Source organism: Macadamia integrifolia, chromosome 6 (genome assembly GCF_013358625.1).
Source record: "Macadamia integrifolia cultivar HAES 741 chromosome 6, SCU_Mint_v3, whole genome shotgun sequence".
NCBI classification, from domain to species: Eukaryota; Viridiplantae; Streptophyta; class Magnoliopsida; order Proteales; family Proteaceae; genus Macadamia; species Macadamia integrifolia.
In genome coordinates this window covers 28,486,503-28,503,250 of record NC_056562.1, presented here as the reverse complement: position 1 = coordinate 28,503,250, position 16,748 = coordinate 28,486,503, and the positions used below count along the sequence as shown (strand labels likewise).

The 16,748-nt window shown below is 38.6% G+C and overlaps 1 protein-coding gene across 6 annotated transcripts; it reads right to left on the bottom strand.

Moving 5' to 3' along the window:
• Positions 1-1,442: 1,442 nt before the first annotated feature.
• Positions 1,443-16,521, bottom strand: LOC122082013. Of its 6 annotated transcripts, none has more exons than XM_042649498.1 (15): positions 16,216-16,521; positions 14,050-14,123; positions 13,316-13,390; positions 12,984-13,056; positions 10,901-10,976; positions 10,126-10,193; positions 9,879-9,980; positions 9,231-9,320; positions 9,067-9,141; positions 8,853-8,885; positions 8,679-8,759; positions 8,371-8,433; positions 2,416-2,490; positions 1,971-2,015; positions 1,443-1,891 (listed from the first exon to the last, which is right to left on the bottom strand). In XM_042649498.1, the coding sequence occupies exons 3-15, from the start codon at positions 13,363-13,365 to the stop codon at positions 1,703-1,705; spliced, it is 1,020 nt and encodes a 339-aa protein (XP_042505432.1). In that variant the 5' UTR covers positions 13,366-13,390; positions 14,050-14,123; positions 16,216-16,521; the 3' UTR covers positions 1,443-1,702. The 6 variants fall into 6 exon arrangements, with proteins under 6 accessions (XP_042505432.1, XP_042505433.1, XP_042505430.1 ...); XM_042649499.1 differs by lacking the exon at positions 16,216-16,521 and adding an exon at positions 15,565-15,603; XM_042649496.1 differs by lacking the exon at positions 12,984-13,056 and having other exon boundaries at positions 16,216-16,518.
• Between the last annotated feature and the right edge of the window lie 227 nt (positions 16,522-16,748).

Genomic DNA, 16,748 nt, shown 5'->3' with positions numbered 1-16,748 from the left:
CCATTGGATCTACTTTTGTTGGTAATAAGGATTCATTTCATGAAAAGTCGGAGAGAGAGAGGGTTTTTGATCTGTGACGATCACTGAACAAGGATTTGTAGTCGCCGGCAAGGTATCTCTCTCTCTCTCTCTCTTTAAAGACTAATGAGAGACAAGGGTTTCAACTTCCATAACCATATGTCTTATAGAGAATGCATATAAGAGGGTACGGCTTAAGGCAAGCCGCCTTCATCTTTACAAAGTAACTTGCTGCCATTTCTTTCATGGAACGGTAACTCATAGGGTCCAAAGTCTGATTATAGTGGACTTGTAGATACCTACAAAAAGGAAATATGTTTTGACAATGACTACGTTTTCCCTTCCCATTAGCAAACTCCAATAGACTTCTGGTTTCCCAAATTTTCTAGGTTTTGAATGATCCGGAGAAAATCCGGTGAGGAGACACCGAGACAGAGTAGAACAAAGAAGAAGAGAGGAGAAGGAAGAATCCATAAATAAACATAAAAAAATCAATGTGATCTTACTGGCTAGCGGTGCCTTCCGAGCATAGGAGGAGTAATGCTGAATACTCTGAACATGGCAATCAGGCCTTCAGGGTCGAGGAAAAAGATGGAAACAGACAAAAATGTTTCGTGTTGGAAAAGTAATGAGATGGAGAATTGTTATAAACGACTTAGATTTTTTGTATGTGATTATTCCAGACCAGCAAATCTCTTAGCTGGTTAGCAGATCAGAAAAACTTTTGCTATATATATATATATATATATATAAAAGAGAAAAAGATTGCTACCAAGATGCATGGCAGCCGCACACTCCCATTGCCATAGGTGCCATGCGCCCACCCTCAATTACAAGTTTTTTCAGATGTCTATGACATATACCTACTTCCTATCTTTCTTTTTTCTTTTTTTTTTTTTTTTTTTTTTTTTTTTTTAGAATAAACCCAAACTATTGTTAACAGAATTTTTTTTTCAACTGTCCAAGTATAAAAAATATTGATATTTTTCTTTTGTATGCAGTCATTTATTTATTTCAATGAGTTGCATTTTTTCAGTGTACTAGTAAAAGTGTTTTTTTTTTTTCTGCCTTTTAGCTCACTCCATATCGGTGGAAGCTTGAATGCAATCAGAGGACTTGCGGCTCTTTACTATTCACCAAAATTTCCACCCCATTGGATTTGGACCTACTCCCCCACACCACACCCCCGGGCCCCCCCCCCCACCCCCCTTTTTTTTTTTTGTTGGGGGAGGTCAAGATTGGATCTACGCTTTGATAGATGTCCTGGGCATCCCCAGATTTCATGGTGGACGTGGCATAAAAGAAAACTGCTCCCAATTATAAATAAACAACTAAAGATGACCATTTTGATAAAATAAAAAAGATAACCATACAACTGAATTTTTTTTTTGGTAGAACCCATACAACCGAAGTTAACACTTCAATTATGTAGAACTCCTCCCCACCTTTGTTTTTATTACTTTTCCTCCACACCCCTTTTTATTGCAATTATGAAGGGAAAGTTCTTGTCACCAAATAAAAATTAAGATCTACAAAATTTTGTGCTTGGTCCTGTTTTCATGTATATAGCAAGCACTCTCAACCTGAGAGAATCCGCACAGGCGCACAGCATATCAACTCTAATGTATGTATCAAATATACAGATAAATAATGATCAATAGAGGGGTGATTTGCCCGGAAAATCCTACTTGGAGTAATTTGCACTGTGTGTTCTTGAAAGAAAATATCCATTTAATCCAGGAAATCTCCACCCAGTCCGACTGGAACTACTCATAGATTCATTGCCGTTCACAGCTTCTGAATTTTGGATCCCATTATTAAGTTCGGGTCGCGTTGATGCCTCAATAGTTGCATTTGTCATTCCTTGAAGCTCCTGAAACAGAAATGTCAAGAATTGAATAATTGATTCACATTGTCTAGAATGAATGGGAGAACACATAAAGTAGGCTAACCTTCAGACCCGAGGTTGATACAGCACTCTGCAGTGGTCGTGAAACCTGCAAAAGAATTGGATATGGAAGGTATAGTAAATTTCATCCTTTACAACTACTTGGGTTAAAAATAAGGCAGGTTTTAATATGGCAGGTTTTTTTTGAAGTAAACTTCCCATCAAACCTGGAGAGCAAAAAGAAAATGCCACAATTTCAAGGGTCCCCAGTAGATTTTTAAATGGCCATTAATCCACTCAAGGCAGATTCATCTCGTTCATTCAATCTAAGCCTTTCTGGACGAGTTGCCATATTTTGGGGACATCAAACATCTGCAATCCCCACCAAAATGGTGGATACCACTTTCGCACATGCCGCGTGCAAAGTAGTGCGCATAAGAAAGGCACTATATCTTCCTCCTCATCTCAGCTTATTTCTCTTATCCTTTTCTGACAGCAAGTACACTAACCTTCGGAGATTCACTAGATGCAGATGGATATGGTGGCTCCGATGATAAAACTCTGGGTGGCAAAGAACTCATCTGCTATAGCACAAATGACAAACATAACCAGTCTCAGCTAGAAAATCTACCAATTCAACAGAGTAGGCCATTTGAGGATCAAGAGGAATGCTAGCATACTGGAAAGTTTCCAAATGCTAGCACAATGGGGGTTTCCCTACAAAACCCAACAAAGGCCCCTATGTGTGTACACATGGGGACTTGGAAAGGTTTGAAAGTTACCAGTAAAATTCCAAAGCCTACATTCACACACTCAAAGAGCCTTTGTAAGGCTTTCATAAGGAAACCATTCGCAGTGCTAATATTTCCCAAGGAAAATAATCGTACAGTTCATCATTTCCTTGGAGTACCTTTTCAATTTGCAATGAGCAATAACAAGAAAGCATATAGTGAGGTAAAACATGCATCACAAAATAAATGTCATAAGCATTTTATTAAAGAAAACAAAGCCCTTTTCTTTAAGTTAAAATAAAGGTCATTTGTATTAGTTCAAATAATGAAAGTATTTTTGGTAGAGTAACTAATAGAGGGCCAGTGGGCATGTCCAGTAAAGGTAAGGAGAAATTGAATACTGATGGAAATCAGTTTGTGGTTTTGCAGGATGTAGAGGAGAATTTTCTTCCTAATTCGGTGGGATTAATTGAGGAAGTTCGAGGATGATGATAAGGAAGAAGGTTTGTTGGGAGAGCAATCTAGCGTTGAATTAGAAGGAGATGTTGATGATGATAAGGGTGCTGAGCTGGAGGAGACTTATATGAATATCATCTTAGTAGTCAAATATATGGGATTGGGGAACATTGATGAGCCGGAATTTGAGAAAGACAGGATTACCACAAAAGAAGATTTTCTGAGTGTCAAAAGGGATAATATTTCAAATTCAAATAATAAGAATAATCTAGAGGATGAAGACCATATTGAAGATCTGGAGGACAAGGCTGAAGAGTGGACCGAGAAGCTCAAGAAAAGAAAAAGAAGAAGAAGCCTTCTCCCTCTCACCAGCCCCCTATCCATCGGTAGGATTTGGAGTATTGTGATCCTGACACTAAGACCTCAGTGATTGATATCTTGGATCAACCAATTGACGATGTGTGTGTCGGTTTGCAACTGTGGATGACAACCCCATTCTATGTGGGGACAGTTTAGAGTCTGATGAGGGAAAATCATTTCTTCATATTTCGGACTGGCACTGATGCAGATGTGGCTGGTCTTACCTGTTGGACCACCATGACCGGATTTAGAAGCCAAGAGCCAAGAAGAACCGATCCAGGTAGGGTTTTTGGTCCAACAAGAGCTGGTAGTTAGTTTTACATTGTCTTTTATTTGTCTTTGAGTAGGATACGTAGGAGGTAGAGAAGTAGGTTTCTATTTGGAGTCTAAGTAGGAGTCAATTTCAGTTTTGGAGCCTAAGTAGAAGTCTTTTATTTTCCCTTTATATACTTGCATAACTCAATGTTTGATTTTTAGAGTGAATTTAATTTTAGAATTAGTGAATTTGTGCATGGTGTGTGATCCCTTCCCCCTCTTGTGGGATTTTCCTTCTTCTCCCTAAGGCTACTCCATCAATTTGGTATTAGAGGCGAAGGTCCCCATTCCCCTTCTTCCCTTCCATCTTTCCTTCCCTCCCCATTCTCTATTTCGGTGGTTACAGAGACTGAATATATATATATATATATATACACTACCCATCGTCCCAACCGAAACCCCAACCCCATCCCTTCCCCTCCATCTCTCTTCTCCATTCCCATTCTCCGATCTGTTCCTACAGGGACTGAGAAATAATAAAAAATAAAATAAAAAACCGAGAGTGAGATAGACTGAGAAACCAAATCGATTCTATCCAGCAGAGAGAGACGCTCCCAGTCTCATAACTCTCATCACCGCCTCCCTCCTTTCACCACTGCAATCGACCCCACTGCCTCCTCTTTCTCTTTCCACCAGCAAAAAAACAAAAAAACAAAAAAACAAAAAAAAACAAAAAAAAAAAAAAAACAAAAACAAAAACAAAAACAAAAAAGAAGTAAGACGAAGAGGGGAAGCAGCGAGAGCAAGCAGAATTAGGGGAAGAAGAAAAGAAAAAAAGAAAAAGAAAATAAGAAAGCAGAAGAAAAAAGAACAAAAGGAGAGAAGAAAGAAGAAGAGAGAGAGAAGAACATACCTGGTTCAATCGATCAAACTTCCGCCTTCTTCTCCGCCTAGTTCCGTCTCCAACAAGGAGAAGAACCCTTTTGTCGGTAATCCAAATCCCCAACCCTTCGATTCCTTTTTATTTCTCATTCCTAAGTCCTTTTTTTTTTCAGAATTACCCTTTAAATTCTGCTTATTTCCCTCCATACCCCTCCCATTATCCTTTATCCCTTTATATTCCATATTTTTCTTTATTTTCAATTAGGCCCCTCCCCACACATAACACCCCCTTTGTGAATTAAATTGAACTTCCTATATTTACAGTTTTGCCATCCCTGCAAAATAAAAGAGTCATTTACCATTCTACCATTGTTCCTTACACTTCCTTTATTTACTATTTTGCCATCATATTTGAGTGTAATCTTTTCCCATCTCCACCATGGTAACCAATAGTGAAGTTGTTCAACAGTTGAACTCCTATAAGGAAGAAAATGATGCAAAAATTGAAGCTATTATGACAATGATGGAGCCCATGCAAGCTTCTATTGATCATTTGGTGGCAACAGATAAAGGAAAGAGTCTCATTCAATCTGGGAATTCTTCCAACACCGTTCCACAAGATCCACCACCACATCATACACCACCGCCACCACATTTACCACCATATGGAACTGGTAGATATGATGATGGAGCAGAAAGAGCAGCAAGATTGGATGTCCTTGATTTTTATGGAGATGATAATCCAGAACTATACGTTGACTGGATTCACAACTTAGAGACATTCTTTAGATGGTACGTGTTGATTGAGGCCTCGAAGATCCTATTTGCAGAGGCCAAACTGAAAGGCACAGCCCGAGTCTGGTGGATAAACAGTAATAGAATCGAACCCGAGGCATTGGTTTAGTCACTACTTGGGCTGAAATGCATGAAGTCATGAACGGAAGATTCTTTCATTCTGATCACAAGCAACGCATGCATCTCAGGTTTGCACAGTTGAAACAAGAGAATTTGACCGTTGAAGAGTATGTTGCTAGAGTTTATTATTTGGCCACTCGTTCTAATTTTTGAGTGGGATGAAGTATTGGTGACACAATTCCGCAATGGTTTGCACCCTCAACTTAGTGCTGCCCTTGCATCTAGCCGACTGCCTACAATGGAAGATGTCGTACAAGTAGCATATCAGGTTGAGGAGTCTGAAACGTCAATACAATCGGAGGCCATTTAAGGATGTTTTTCCTAGAGTTCCTAATTCTATTCAGCCACAGTCGTCTCCATAGGAAAAGTCAATCAGTAGACCACAGGCTCGTGCTTCATCTATGGCATTTTCACGATCTAGCCGATCATATTCTTCACCTCGTCGTGATTCAAACATGTCATCTTCACGGCCTAATCTTCCATACTCCTCACCTCAGCGTGGTTATGACAGGGACTCAGTATTTTCAAAGGAGGCTATTCAATGTTTCTCATGCAAGGGGTATGGGCATAGAGCTAATCAATGTCCTAACCAATTGTTGGCCTACATTGACAAGGACAATTTTATACCCTATACACCAGAAGAGCAACCGAAAATAGGAATAGTATATCTGGAGGCTAAATGTGATCGTGAGCCTAATGAGATCAATGATGGTGACAGTGATGGTGAGCCTCAACCGTTCTATGTGATCCGTCCTCTTCTGACTACACAGAAGATTCCCGAGGAAGACGATTGGCGCCGTAACAATATCTTTCAGACCAATGTGAGATGCAATGATAGCTTGTGTAATATGGTGATTGACCCTGGTAGTTGTACCAATGTTGTTGCTGAAGATACTGTTCGCAAGTTGGGTCTGAAAACTGAGCCTCATTCAAATCCCTACAAGGTTGGATGGGTGAACAATAATAATTTGAAAAATCATGAAAGGTGTTTACTCACGTATTCCATTGGTGGACTGATCGATCAGTTCCAGTGTGATGTTCTCCCTCTGAAAGTCTGTCACATTCTTCTGGGGCGCCCATGGTTGTTCGACAAGATAGCCAAACATTGCGGATATGAGAATACATACTCTTTTCAACATGGTGGCCTTGAGATGAAGTTCCTTCCAGCAAAGGATCTTCCCCCTCTTAAGCTCAAGCGGACAGTTGGTACTTTTCTCATCAAGCGCATCGACTCTGACGGCATTCTTGGACCTCATCCAAACTCGACGGAGTCAAGTTCTTTTCAGATTAGGAGAGTTGATGCAGATGTGGATGGTCTTACCTGGTTGGACCAGCATGACCGGCTCTGGAAGCCAAGAGCCAAGAAGAACCGGTCCAGGCAGGGTTTTTGGTCCAACAAGGGCTGGTAGTTAGTTTTACATTGTCTTTTATTTGTCTTTGAGTAGAATACGTAGGAGGTAGAGAAGTAGGTTTCTGTTTGGAGTCTAAGTAGGAGTCAATTTCAGTTTTGGAGTCTAAGTAGGAGTCTTATTTTCCCTTTATATACTTGCATAACTCAATGTTTGATTTTTAGAGTGAATTTAATTTTAGAATTAGTAAATTTGTGAGTGGTGTGTGATCCCTTCCCCCTCTTGTGCGATTTTTCCTCTTCTCCCTAAGGCTACTCCATCAGGCACGCAGCCTCCTTAGTTTGTCTCTCTCAAGTGAAAGATCTAGAGTTGAAGCAAACTGAAGAGATGATCTAATATGGTGACAATCTAGAGGTGGTGCCATGGTTTAAGCAAAAAATAGGAGCTTTATTGGGAAAACACTATAATCTCTGATTGGCGTAGAAGGAAGAGTCACCACATTAGGTTTATCCCTTATTCTATTCACTCAGTCAATTGGAAAATCCGATGCTCCCTTGGAAGAACGTACTGTGAGCTCATTATTGATCCTTTGGGTCGGGGTCTAGTTTTCATTTTCTAGCAGTCCTAGGGTTGATGTTTTGTTCTTATTATTTCTCTCTTCTTTTCGTCTGGAGCCTAGTGCCTCTTAGTTGCATCTTGGCCTTGTAATATTCTTTTTTCCCCCTCTTTGGGGTTTTATATACTCATTTATTCACCTAAAAAAAATTATCTGTTATACATAGCGAAAACCATCATATAATACAATGTATAATCTATTAAGTTTCATAGGAATTCTATAGTTTGTTTAAATATTTTAAATTTTAGAAAAAGAATACATGCTACCAAACTCTATATCAGGGCAATCAAATAGATTTTCTTTTGTAATATATGATTTGTTTCACAACTTTGAAATGATTCATCAGTAGAAGATATTGCAACAATGGATTATCTCTTTTCGGTGACTGAAATAAATTAATCCTCCTGCAAGTAACAAAAACTATTACCATAGCTGAACCATTTCAGATCAGCCATTTCCCTTTTCTTGTTTTTGTTTTTGGCAGATCCATTTTAAATTGGCAGTTTCTTCCAATAAATGCTCTAGCAGTCCTCAGATCATATAAAGAGGTGTAAATTCCCTAGTAAGGGAATCTCGAAGATTCAGCCTGGCCCATCATCTGGTTCAACATTTGCACCAGATCTGATAACTATGAATAGGAGAAGCAGAGATCCTGGTCGTCCAAGAATCAGTCCATGCTTGTATTATGATACTGAAACCACAACCACCCCTACCCCTTCTTCACCCCCCCCAACAAAAAAAAAAAAAAAAAAGCTCTGCAGACTTCTTATTAATATTAAGTTAATTAAAGAACTAGATTTTGTGAGGCAAAATGTTTTCAATGACCTTCCTCCACCTAACATCTACTGATACATACTTTCAACTAACTCAAATCTCTACAAATTAATTATGGAAACTTACCCTTGATGTCGGTGTTATTTGTCGAAGTTCCAAAGCTGGCCTGGATGAACTGGACGGTGATGCCTATAGAGTTCCCAAAGAGAATTTGGAATTAAACAAAGAGGGAAGAATGTAAATATGGTGTGATCTGAATATTTGATCTAAAATTTGAAACTTCAGAACCAAACTATGAACAATGAACAAAGCGTTTCTGCCTAAATTGAAAAGAATAATTCAAAGATGTAAGGTATAAGAAAAGACCAGCAAGATGGTCTGATAAATAATATTTGCAAAAAGTATTTGACAAAATGTGATAATGATGAATTTACCTCAATACGCTCCGACATTTTGTTTTGTTCCAATTCCCAGACAACAGTGCAAAGCTTTTGAACTCCTTCATTTGTAAGATCCTGAAGCAGATTTTCATAGAAAATGAATGCAACTATTAGAGGGCTTAAATGATTTGTGTCCAAAAATTTATATATGTTGAATAAAAACAGTACCTGTTTCCCTGATATTTTCACAATTCTTGTTTCCTGAGACATGAACAAATTGAAAATAAATGAATTGTTTAATCATCTAAAGACAAATCTTTTTTTTTTTTGGGGGGGGGGTGCGGGCGGGGGAGGTGGGGGGTGAATATCTGAAGACCATCTTATAAGCTCAACGCACAGAAACAAGAGCATATTTGATAGGTATAAAATGAAGATATATCACCAGAGTTTGCACTGCACGATGAACAGATTCCACATCTACGCCAATAACATCCGTATCACCTCGTACTTGGGAAATCTACAAAAACCAAACAGTTAGTATACTTCTAAAACAATAGTTTAAATATCAACCAAGGAAGTTTAATTATTAAGTTAAACTGGTCCAACCTCCTCTTTTGTCGCAGCTGTGATCTCTAAACACTCATCTAATCTACAATCCACACGATCAATTCTTGAAGATAAAAATCGCTTTGCTTGCTGCATAAGTAAAATTGGTATCAAGATGAGGGTATTACACTCACAAGTATAGTATCATTAATTCAAAATTTATCTGACGTTGGTCACATCTTTCCCAGCCAACACACAGCATGAAGAATCCATGAAATAAGAAAATATTATCCATCAATAAACATATAACAGTAAAAGTTCTTGTTTTTCGGCAGTGCATATGTCCCTGAACTGTTTCATGGCTGAAAAGGTATGGATAAATTTTCTTGGTCTATTCGGGGTGAGTTTGATATGGCCCGAGAAAGTACAAAGACAAGGTTGGAATCTCCACTTTCCTGTCTCATCCATCAGAAAAACAGAAATAGAAACCAGAGAATAACATTTAGTTATTCAAACAGCAACTGAATATGGAAAAAATAGTCTTTCTTGACTCTCTGTTAAACCTACAGAGATCATGAGTTTGTTTAAGCAAAGGTTCTGTACATGATAAATATCTGGGGTCAGTAGATAAAAGTTCTCAAGGAGTAGCTCTTAATGTCTTGTTACAATATTTTCAGGAAGATGTCTAAAGCCAAATGGGAAACTTACTGAAATGGATGAGGAAAGTTGGTCGAGCTGACTAGCTACGGCTGTGCGAGCTTCAGATAAACCACGTCTTGTTGCAAACATCATGTCAGAAATCTTCCAACCCTTTAAAAGAAAAATTCAAAGCAACAGTAATCAAATGGGAGAACTGCAAAACAAAGAGCCTAAAAATTTAAGAAGAAAATGAAGACCTTGTAAGTTCTCCATGTTATGCAATATAGAACATCAGAGATAATAGGAAATCAATTACCTTCCACCATATATATCCATATCCTACACCAACAACGATGACAACTGGGACCCCATAGGTGCCAGCACCTGCACATGATAAAAGCTGGTCAAACAGATGTTGTGAAGCTCCTAAATAGTAATAGATACTATCATACTAAAGCATGCCAGAAGAATGATAAACATTCAACGTGAATAAGGTAAATATTTAAGTCTCTTATTTTACTATGCGTATTCCTAATCTCGGACTATCCCTATCAACAGAAAAATAGAATTGGAAAAACTGTAGCCATGCCACAGTTAATTGTCAGAAATTTTACATATGTTAAAAGCTTCATAAAATTTGGGATGAAATAAGTTGGTATCAAGTGCTATGAGGTGTTGCTGGGTACCCATATCCAAGTCTCGGAATCAGAAAAGGTGAACATATTCCTGTTCTGCAATCTATACATTTCATCAGAACCTTGGAACTATCATTAATGGGTTCAAGATATCAAAAAGTACTAACATGGAACCCCCCTCCCCCTAAAAAAAAAAACTCCAAGACTATTGAATTTACAGAAGTCACATTGTTGGTTATGAACAGCAGCAAAACGGTTAGACTTGAACCTAGACATAACTTACCAACAACCAAAACTTCTCATAGAAACAATTACAAGTATGTTCTACATGGTCATAATCATTAACAAGACATGTCGTACATTTAATGAAAATATCTAATACTCTGTTAGACTCTAAAACCTAAAGGGTATTCACAACATATATATAAAGTAAGATTAATAATGCAATAAACCAACCTGATCTTCCTCCGGTTATAATCATAACCGATCTATCCGATGCCAAAAGCTGCAGTTCTTCACGTAAGCTATTTACCTGTATAATAGTAAAAATGCTATCATTAGTTCCAGCATATTATTGCCATAAACCAGATCACAGATGTTTAAAGAGGCCCTTCAACTATCTAAAATAACTGGACCGTCCATAGAAAAGGAAAAAGACTAGAAGCATAATATGCCACAAAAAGGTTATAGTGTAAAAGCAAATGAAGTCGCAGTAAATTTTATTTTTTTTGGGTAGTGAAAATGACTGAGAATAGAAGGCATATAATCAATCCATCTCGAAAACGATAAGAGCACTAAGAAATGATCAATTCTAAGATAAAGCTAGTGGATAATGAGATCAAGTGTGGGATCCTAGAATTGGACAGCATATTAACCTCACGCACCAAAAACCCAAAGAGAATAGGGAGAGAGAGGAGAGAGAGGGAACACCATCCGAAGGAGTATTTTATCACCTTCTCCCCAACTCATATCTAATCGGTTGAAAAAATGATATCCAAGTTCCTCTAGTATTCGTCCAAGGGGAAGATATGGCAGCGCAGGTGCAGTGTTGACATTAAAATATTCCATACTAACAACTAAACCAGACAAAGCTATCACTGGATGCAATGGATGAACTAGTGTGAGAAACTATGAGAATAAGTTCTTTAAGCCAAATCCTAAATGAATTGTTCTTAAACTTGACTTCAACATAAAGCTCCTCTAAAATATTCAATAGCACAAGATCTGCAAAAAAAAAAAATGAGTGTGACAAGGACAATAACGAGCCATAAGTTTCTTTAACAATATTAGAGACTCCCAAGAGTTTAATGGATGAACAGAGAGGAAAGAGAGGAGGAACGAGAGGAGGGAAGCCAAAGTTTCAATGATTGGGAGTTGGGGTCAGATCATTACCAGCTGATCAGGATCTGGATCAGAATCAGGTTGTCTGATCCACACGACCAGATTGGATGACCCATTGTGGATCAATGCAATCTGCCTGGCAACTCCGGACATCCCAACTGATCCTGATCTATATTGGTATTAGGCTATCAGCCCATCCTTGAAACCATGGAACATGCTGCCACCAATGTAGACAACAATGGGGTGAACCATGGGTTCCAAAACAAGACTCATAGCCAACACTAAGGCCATATATGGAAAGCAAAGAGGGCGGGAGCCAATTTTGCAAAAGCCACAGAAACCAACCTGAATGAAGTAAGTTTCACATCTTTGAAACACTAGACTACCCAAGACAAAAAGAAGTTGTAATCTTTCTTCATACCCTTGAGATTCCCAAGTAATCAAATGAGAAAAGTAACTGCTTATTTCTTTCTTAAGGCTCCAGCTCACGTGCGAGGAGCATTCTCAATAAATTCTTACTCCTGTCAAATGCTGCCAAGGCCTACCATGTGCAATTCATCTCAACATGGTCGATGTTGGTGGAGACCACTAGTCAGACCTGCCAAAAGTGCTGAACCCGCAATCTCATGCTAACCTTGCACAACAGTAAAAAACTTCCCTCGAAAAAATGAGTAGTAGTTACCAAATGGACAACTTTGATGGAGGTCACATCTATCACATATTTATTGGAGATTTCTAGAGAACTTAAAGAAGGCTAGATTTCATCATATTGGAACCAACTAACCAAGATAATGAGAATTCAATCTTCAAATGTCTCTAAAGAAATATATTATCGCTGTAGTGGTATAACCTAGATTTCTAAGAAAACATTTGACATAACATAGTACATACTCATCACTGGAGCCTAAAGGACAACAGTCCACCTACAGTAGCAAAATTTATGGGGGTGACTGTAACACTTCAGCCCCATTAACCTTGGCCCAATATTGTTCTCCTTAGCCCATAGGCCTCAAGGCTTTAAAACACGTTGTGGCATGTTTAAGGAGGCTAGAAGTTATCAAATAACCCAGCAATCTCTCCCTAGGCAATGTAGGACTAAAGTTTACACATCATAACCGATCTCCTAAACCCCTTGGTACTTGTCGTATTCTTGGTAGGAACACCTCACTGATCTCCCATGTGGGTTCGGTACACTTACCATATTCTTGGGTGTCACAGTGACCAAGCCACCACTCTGCAATCCTTGAAATGTGCTTTGACTCCTTAGAAACCTTTAGTAGCAAAATTCAATCAGAATTCTTATGCACACGAAATTTCACAAGTGACCCAATAAAACAGTAAAGCTAAGACTGTTCATGACATTAAGTTAGTGATTCTTAAAACTGTATTTTTAACATCTTTGGGGGAATATAACCAAATCAAAACTCATTTAGCAATCCAAATACAAGAAACATAAAAGTTTTTATGGACCTTGACAAAGTTCATAATACAAAAATCCTTTACGTAAAGTTATAAGAATGGAATACGAACCTGTGCCAGAAGAGCATCATTTGGGGGTTTGGCACTTGGCGCAGAATCATCTCTTTTAATTTGCTTCACAACAATCTGATCAAGGGGCATCAATGAACCACAACAATTAGCATAATAACTATTGATTACAGTTTGTTCTAAGACCACAGTCAATCACTACTATGATGAGGTAAAATGTGGTTTAAATCAATCAGGACATCAAGCCTGTCTTGTGGAAAAGAGAAGTTTGGGAATAGTCCAAAACCTGGTAACAACAAGCCATAAAACAAAGGTTTTAGCCAAAAGCACAAATTGCAGGAACTAGTCTCTTCTCAGCCATTTTCAACAATCCGTATCACGCAATTCTTTAAATCTTTGATAAAGTCCTAGTGCTACACAACATATACAATATCTCAAAAAAAGGGAGTGTGATATTCAATAACTCTAACCGGATTGGCTAATGCAACCACTTAAAATTAAACTATCAAGCAGGGAAAAGATCTGGTTGGAAGAAACAGAAAATATGGAATGCCACTGCCACACTACTGAGCAGGTTTTAAAGGCAACCAGCAAGTTAATCATTCAGTCAAGTTATGAGAAAAGGCGAGGCGAAAAATGATTCTAGCAACAGTACTCCAAAGATGTACTATCAGAAAAGGGGGAGGGGGGACCCATATATGTGTATTAAAGAGCTTAGGAAGTGAGACTAAATATCAAAATCAAGATTACATCTAGTTGAATAGAAAAATGAATACCTTAAAAGCACCAGACAAAAAGTCAGATACATTTGACATGCGACCCTCCTTCGCGAGGACAGACCCAAGTATACCTGAAAAAAAAAATTCACTAGGTTAGCATCAGAACTGTTCTTTGCATCAAGCAACCAGCAAATCAACAATCAAATATGAAAACTTCTTTAAACTTTAAGATCAAGGAATATCTGAAAATGAAAGGGAAAACGGTCTAATCAATTGAGTTTACAACAAAATGAGTTTCATATTGAGACATTTCAATTGCACATAAGCTTTCCCTTCCAACGTATCATTCAAAAATGTTACCAAGCTGTATTTTTAAACATTAATTGTGAGAAAAATAGTCGAAGAGGTAGGAAAAGGGAAGAAACTGAGGAGGTTAAATGCTTTGAAGGTCCAAGCGAATCCAAAACTTAAATAAGTTAATTCATTGACAATATTTGCTCGTAGAAATGGGGCATTGGAAACAAAATCTCTCAAATTTGACTTGACATCACAAATAGCCTTAAAAAGGTCTAGGGGAAAAGAAGAGGGGGGAGGAGATAAACAACATAAGCATAAATGTTCAATATAGACAACATAGGAAATGTTAACCACACATACGCATTCAATGTTAAAATAAGGAAGAGAGAGAAAGAAAGTGTGCTATCTCTTATATGAACATCAAATAAGAATTAAAAATTGTTGCAACCCTATATAGAAGTAGCCAAATTCAAAATAGGTCCTAAAAGTGGGCCCAACAAATCAACCCCTTCCACCAAAAAAAGGCGGCATCTAGTTGTCTAAAGTGCATAACTTTGTGTCGTTCTGCTTCCTTTTTTAACTACTGATATCAATAAAAAGAATTTTTTAACGTACTGGACTCATCTGTGGGGTCATTGACATGAAGGATGACCAATATACCCTTGCCATATAAAAGAAAAAGGTATACCTAGTGCACGAGGCTCCCACCGCTGTGGGGTCTAGGGAGGGTCATAATGTTCGCAGCCGTACAGCCCGTACCCCCACTTCGTGGAGAGACTGTTTCCCTACTCGAACCCATGACCACTAAGACGCAATGGATTACCGTTGCGTCGAGGTCTATCGAATTTGTCCTCTTTATTCGCTTGGCACATCAATAAGGTTTTAAAAAAAAATCTGATCGAGTTTGTGAGTGGCCAAAAATATTGTTGAGGCAAGTGGAGAGGTGGAAGCAACCTCCTATTGGAGTAGTTAAGCTAAACTTTATATGTATGTTCAATGGAAACCCAGCCCACTGGGGTTAATCAGGTCAAGCTCTTGTCCCATTAAGAGAATTCACCCTCCAGTGGGAAAGGGAATTGTACTGGGAAGGAACTCCCGTCCCTTCACATGGGTTTAGATTTTTCCGTTAAGGATGGTTTTAATAATATTCAGTGGAAGGTGATTCAGCCACAGTTATTGCTTGAATTACATTGCTTGAGGATCAATATCATAAAACAAATAAAGTTCTTGGCTTCATAAGTGAATTGCTTGTTCCAATGGAAGCCATTTGCAGACCTTTCTTAAACCTGCAACCAGTGCTCTGTTGTGAGGTACTGCGACTCTCTTTTGTCATGCTATGGTTGACGTTTGATCCTTCAAGGCTGCTCCATCAAGTTTCCAAGAAACTGGGTTTAGAAGATTCGGCAACCCTGCAGCACCCAGGTGTTAGAGTTCTGTGGCAGTAATTTTCAGCCCACAATATCTCATAACCTGGCTATCAACTTCAGGCCATATTCTGTACTACCCATCCTATTCCCTTCCCTCGATGCTGGTTTTAGCCCCATCCCTTTCTCTCAATTCTTTCGATCAATCAGGACAACAGTTAGTGTTTCACTATAGAGATGGAGTCTACTCGAAAAAATGGAGAGAAACCATATCATCAAGTCACTAACTCCATAAACCCCCATTACCGTCACAATGAGTGTGACAGTAATTGCAAACCTATTGTATGTTGTATCCAATTAAACGGTTCGCTAACACACTTGCCCATAGAAGTTTCTGTTGCTCAATTATATCATAAGAACTTGAATCAAAACGAATACAAATAGAAACGAAAGCAATCGGAGATGGATTATGTGCAAAACGTAAAAACGATATTCTTTCAAAAGCAGAAACATGGCTGCGATGTTACATATAACATTGAGGAGTAGAGAAACGAAGAAAAACCTGCACCGACGAGGATAGTGAGCTTCCCAAGAGGAAGCGCCATCGCCATGGCCGGTCAAATCCAACCTGGTCGCTGAGAGTCTATCGATCATAAATCTTCTCGTCAAACTGGCGAGTTTGTCCCAGGTTCAGACAGTATTTTCATCAGTTTGAAGCTCCCGTGAGACCCCGTCTTCTGGCTAGGAGTGGAAATCCAAGTATCTAACTATTAAAATGGCAAACATCAAATCCGAAACAAACCCTATTTGCAAAAGTCACACACCTTGAGGTCGACCACTCACACTGCATGTTACTGCACTGTGAAGCACGGTGATTGAACCACCCGCGAGTGAACCCTATCAAATCACACAGGGAAATAAGGAATCCTTGGTTTCTTCAGAAATTTCGGGGTTTCTTTAACCGTGCGATAAGAATATGCTGTCCTTATCTTTAACGACGGAAATTCTGGGTTCGTCGTTCCTTATACCGTGGGATAAGAATATTCGTTCTTAATCTTAAATGGCGGAAATATCAATAACTTACTCGGTTTATAA